Here is a 5,923-nt window from a genome sequence, read left to right on the forward strand (position 1 = left end):
AATGATAGAATGAAAATTGGCCAAAGTTAGAAAGAAATCAACAAAGAAGTTCGCTGATGTGAACAACCACTGCATGGTAAGGCCCTTACCATGATGCGTTTTTGCAAAGAGGCGAAGGTGAAGAAAGTTACGTCATAAGTAGAAGGCAACATACTTTGAACCACGAAGTGGTTGGTGATTTCGATGGTATGGAAATGAAAGTAGAATCAAATAATGGAAGGGGATCGTGGCTTGGTTTAGGGATATTACAACGTATATAGAGGCACTACTACATGGTGGCCTGGTTGCCAAGACACAACTTCATAGTCACAAAGCATGTTTCAACATATTAAGGGTTGATTCTCGTACCATATCTCTCTAAATTCAAAAGGAGAGCTAAGATAGGACGATTATGATGCCGAGAAGGTGGCAAGATGAGATAGAAATGGAGGGTTGAAAGGGTTAACATCCTTTCCCTCTTAAGGTAATGATTTTTTCTCTTTAATGAGGCATTGAGCTTCATTGGTGAGATTGTTAAATTGACTAGAATTCTTAAGTTAATCAACATATAGTTCAATTAGTATATTATTGAGGTTGTTTAGAAGCTTTCTTCAATTTTTGAATTTGATTTCCATTTTGGAATCCATCTATAGATAGTTAGGGTTTCAAACCCTAACTAGTGATAGTGATGATATGATAGAATTCAATTTAGAGCTTAATGAATTAAGTTGTAAAGGAGCTTAATTTGTGATGTATGATTGATTTTAAGATAGAAACTTAAGATATCAAATTATGATCAAATGAATGATAATTTTTTTATAGATAGTAATTAAGCTCTTAATGAGTTAATACAACTTCTAAGGAACTTGATATGTTGTTTGGTTAAGCATTAGACAATGAAGGTAGATCAAAAGCATAAAGTCGAGATTTAAAGCCGATAGTGGTTACTTTTCTTTAACTAACATGGTGAGTTACAATTCTTATTAGATTTTGATTATATGAATTATATTTATATGAATGCATATGTATCCATGTTTAGAAGTTAATGGTATTCTGTTAAATACCTACAAGATATTAGATAAATGCATAGTCTAAGTAGTTAATGAATTAAGTGTTTGATTGATAGTAGAAGATTTATTAATGAAATAATGAGAAAGAATGTCTATGTGTCAACTGAAATGGAAGACTACGGGGAGATCATAGTATCTAAATGAAAAAAAATATAAGAGTGTAGAAAGATAATTCTTTTAGGATTGTAGAAAGATTATTCCTTTTGGAATAGAGATATTTAATTCCTACAGGAAAAAATATATATGATTTCCTTCTGCGATAGAGATATGTAATTCCCACATGAATAAAGATATCCAATTCCTTCAAGAATAGAGAAATATGATTCATTCGGGAATAAAGATATCTAACTCCTTTGAGAATAGATATATGTGATTCCTTAATGAGAAAAACAAAGATAGAGAGATGATACGAAGAAATAGAGATAAAGAGATTAGGAGAGAGAGAGAGAGAGAGAGAGAGAGATATGTAGATATAAAGATTCAATAGATTGACAATGAGAAGAGAAGAGATAAAGAGAATGAGAAAAGTTAGAGAGACAATAAGAAGAAAAAAGATAAAGAGAAGGGGAATCGATAGAGAGATGACCAAAGGAGATAGAGATAAAGGGAATGAGAAGAGATAGAGAGAAAATAAGAAGAGAAGAGATAAAGAGAAGCAGAAGAGATACATATATGATGAGATGATATAAAGATAGAGAGTGGGAGGAGATAGAAGACGCAAACCAATATGTAAAGGACATAATTAAACATATCGACTATTTCAACATACGAAATGATTTTGAAAACCAAATTAACGATGATACAAAAAAAGACTGGATAAAAATAAATTCATCTTAAGAAATCTCTACTTGGACGGACCTAAAGAGAAAATCTCTTAAAAGATTTAGTCCTCGAGTGAAGATTACGAAGAAGAAAAGCTAAAATTCGAAACTTCCAACAAAACACTCTATGAGTCATGAGAACATTACATAGAGGAGGCTACTGAATACTCCAAAACATCACTTAAATGCTCGCCAAGAGGTACAAACACTTTACAACGTATTAGGTACTACAACTAGGAAAATCAAAGATGTAAGATGAAAAATCTTAATGAAGCTGTCCACTAATGGAAAATAAATCATAGAGGAACTAGCCTAACATTCTCATCGATGGTTATCAATAAGAGACTCACCTGTTAGGAAGAAGAAAGAAGTAGACAACTCTTGGTTTTTCTTTTCGTCCCCTAATTGTTAGAAAATTGACTCCTCAGATTGGCAAGTAGCAAGGCATTTCAAAAAAAAAAAAAAAAAAACATCAAACTATAAAAGATTCATGGTATATTATGAAATATGAAATATGAAATAGTTTTTCCCCCATGTATCTTAATTTTTAGTAAAAAAGTTTGCAACTATTGCAAACATCAAACAAACATGAATAATTCAAATATTAAGGGTTCTCTAAAATTCAAGAAAATAAGAATACATGGTGTTGGAAAGGTACCCACACCCTCAAAGGAATAGTTGAATCATATATGATATTGTTGCATAGTAACCAAAATGACCTCGTAAATAAATATAACCGGAATAAGGTGTATATTATTGGAAAAGGTGTTCATGATTGTACATTGCCCCACTACAATGAATTAAGATGAGAACACGATTATGAAACTAAGATGTTATTACATGACACCAGGATAACTTTACAAATATAGAACTTTATAAGGACCGTAAAATAGCTTGGCAAAAACAACTATTTGCCACTACATAAAATAGACTTTCACACATAAATTTCAATGATGGGCAAAATGGTGTCGTTATAAGTAACAAACCTCCATTGAAATCAGACTTTTTATCTCTTACACTCACTGCTCGCCTAAAATCCTTTAAAATACATATCTAGGATCCTCTCTCATATACGACTTGTTAGTATTGGGAACCTCATTTAAAATAAGCACAACGAAAGTCGAACAAAAATTTGTGAATCACGTACCCACTGATATTTTATCTTAACCTCTAATGCTTAATATAAATAAAAACAAAAAGATATTACAAGAATAATGACCTTCAAGCACTCTCACTTTTATACCCTCACAAATTTCATACATTTTTTCTCAATTATACATCTCAATGTCATCTTATAAGAAAAACCTAACGTTGAATCTAATATACATGGATTAATTAAAATCATCATTAATTTTTAAATTGGATGGACATCGTATGCTATAAATACAACTGAAATAATTTTGTTTTTGAGTCTAATGCAAATACATCTTACAACGAAATCCAGTTTATCCCTTTTACGTTTTATGAAAAGTTAAAAGATCACACAAATTAAAACAAAAACAAAAAACATGAAACTTTAGCAGGTTTCTAGTAGCTACTTTCTTGGAAACATATTAATGTCATTGGCAAGTTTCTCAATATTCAAAGAAGATGAACCATTCGGACCGGTTGCAATTTCAATCTTTTTCTTCCACTCCAGAGCTTTGCTCCTTATTCGTTTACCCTTGTCTCCTCCAATCAACTCCTTTGTGAGCCTCTCCACTTCATCCCTGCTCACGTTATGATCGATCTCCATGCCAACTCCCCATTCCATGCACATTTGCCTGCAATTAGTTAGTTGGTCCCATAAAAATGGCCAACATAACATGGGGACCCCAGCCGTTAAGCTCTCAATGGTCGAACCCCACCCACAGTGTGTCAAGAAGCCACCGATTGAGGGGTGCTTCAACACTTCTTCCTGGGAACACCAGCTTGCGATAAAACCTCTCTCATTAATCAGCTCTTGGAGTTCACGAGGAAAGGAAGCAGACTCACCAATAACCAAATCAGGTCTGATGACCCAAAGGAAATAATGGTTGCTATTAGCAAGTCCCCAACCAAACTCTAGCAATTGCTCTAAAGACACTGATATTAGGCTTCCAAAATTGACGTAAACCACAGAATGTGGCTCCTTTGATTGCAACCATTTAAGGCACCCATCTTCTTCTTTCCAGAGACTGTAGCCCTTAATATCCAACTTCTTTGTTTCTTCTTCAAGTTTTGTCGGATTTAGAAGCAACTCTAGTGGTCCGATCGTGTAGACATGAGGTATCATGGATTTGAAGGCTTTGATGACGTTTGACTCTAACTCCTCAAATGTATGGATGATTATGTTTGAGACCTTCCTAGTTGCCTTGATGCTTTCAATGCAAAAGTTATACGTTTCATCATTTGGGTTTGTGGTTCTAATAAAACCCGGAAGGTCCTTTAAACGGAATCCTTCTAATCCCGGAATCGAATCAATTACAGTGTCAAGATACCCATTGGTGAAGCAACTTTCATCTGAAACATTAGCAAATCTTAGTTATGATAATGAACAAATATGCTATAATATATAATGAGCAAAAAAGTAAACATTTTCTAAACGACCAATCCAAATTCATTCCTTATATGGAGAACATCGATATTTTTGGGTTTAGCTATAATTTCAATCTTAATTTAGTTCACTATTACGGAAAAAAAAAATGAATAAAGTGCATGTTATTTTATACAAACTTTACTTGAGAAATACCTTAAAGATCAAGCTTTTGGGATCTGTTACTTATAAAGAAACTCACTAAATTAATTAGATAACGTAATTTTACCACTTCTGATTTTGAAAGTGAATTACCACTTACCATTTTTCGATCGTCATTATTTTCATATATACACATATAGACAAGAATATCAATTTAAACATTTTTATTTGCTTAGGAAACCGAGGAAGTTAAGAAGCTAACCTTTAAACGGGATAAGTCCTTTCTCAATTAGAACTGGAGCTTGGTAATATCCCATGAAAGCACAAGCAGCGAAGGTCCAAAAATGCATGATTGGGATTTTAAGCTTCTCAGCAGCGTCAACGGTGAAAGGCATTATACCATCAGCAAGAATACAAGTAACTGGACTCTCTATCCTTCCCATAAGGTCAAGAAATGGATCCAAGAAGTTGACTAGAATAGAAGCAGTGACTGCATACATGAAGTTTGGTGTACCCTCGGGAACACCATCGGGAATGGTCTTGAACTGGAACCCTGGTTCACCATCTAGAGAGTTTGGCCCTCCGGAGTTTAGTAACTGCTTGTGGTTAACCTCGGTGTTGACAAATGTTATATGCACGCCCTTGTGGTGCAGTAGCCTTGCTAGTTTCAGCATGCACTTGATGTGGCTTTGCGCTGGATATGGTACGAAGACCACATGTGGCTTGGTTTCAGCGTTCACAAGTACTGTTTCCATTGTAGCCGAGGAAAGTTTGATAATATGTTGAATGCGTAGCCGAGGCTTACTATATACGGAGACCAGAAGTGATTAGGTATTTGTATGGATCCAATATTTCCGCACACCGAAGCATAATACTTTATAAAACACGTTTTTATATTATTAATTAATAATTACTGTATTGAAGAATAAAATATTATTTTGTTGGCAGCTGGCAACAGGATTTCATATGCAAAATCAAAATTGTCCATGATGTCTATACGTGTAATTGCAAACTATACTTCTCTAATAATATAATAACAATTATAAATCATGGAGCTGTTCAGCAACCCTCCAATGGTGCCTTATTTATTTGATATATAGATCTCTATCCCTCATTTAATCAGGTCAGATGCTCCTATTTTTTTATGTCTATTTTTCCACAGAATAATGATGCCTTGATGATAGCCCGTAAATGTTCACTTGCTTCTTCGCTATATGTGGTCATCTGTACGCGCTGTGCTTAATTTAAAGAAATTTTGCAAAAAAAAAAAAAAAAAAAAAAAAAAAAAAAAAAAAAAACAATTGTTTAACCGCTTGCCAAAAAATACCAAAAAAAAAAAAAATCTAATTTTCTAAATCACAGTATAGTCCAGTGAGGGACGTTTGTGGATTCGGGTT

General features: G+C 33.7%; 1 protein-coding gene across 1 annotated transcript; it reads right to left on the minus strand.

The window, feature by feature from the left end:
• Positions 1-3,250: 3,250 nt before the first annotated feature.
• LOC111917376 (UDP-glycosyltransferase 85C2) lies at positions 3,251-5,376 on the minus strand. Its single transcript, XM_023913068.3, has 2 exons — positions 4,789-5,376; positions 3,251-4,351 (listed from the first exon to the last, which is right to left on the minus strand). Exons 1-2 carry the CDS (start codon positions 5,279-5,281, stop codon positions 3,405-3,407), a joined length of 1,440 nt encoding a protein of 479 aa, XP_023768836.1. The 5' UTR covers positions 5,282-5,376; the 3' UTR covers positions 3,251-3,404.
• Positions 5,377-5,923: the final 547 nt, after the last annotated feature.

The sequence above is a fragment of the Lactuca sativa genome, chromosome 1 (assembly GCF_002870075.4).
Source record: "Lactuca sativa cultivar Salinas chromosome 1, Lsat_Salinas_v11, whole genome shotgun sequence".
NCBI classification, from domain to species: Eukaryota; Viridiplantae; Streptophyta; class Magnoliopsida; order Asterales; family Asteraceae; genus Lactuca; species Lactuca sativa.

Coding starts and splice junctions, on each gene's coding strand:
- LOC111917376 (XM_023913068.3), bottom strand. CDS start 5,281: ATGGAAACAGTACTTGTGAACGCTGAAACCAAGCCACATGTGGTCTTC. Junction 4,352..4,788: donor AGGACTTATCCCGTTTAAAG/GTTAGCTTCTTA, acceptor CTAATGTTTCAG/ATGAAAGTTGCTTCACCAAT.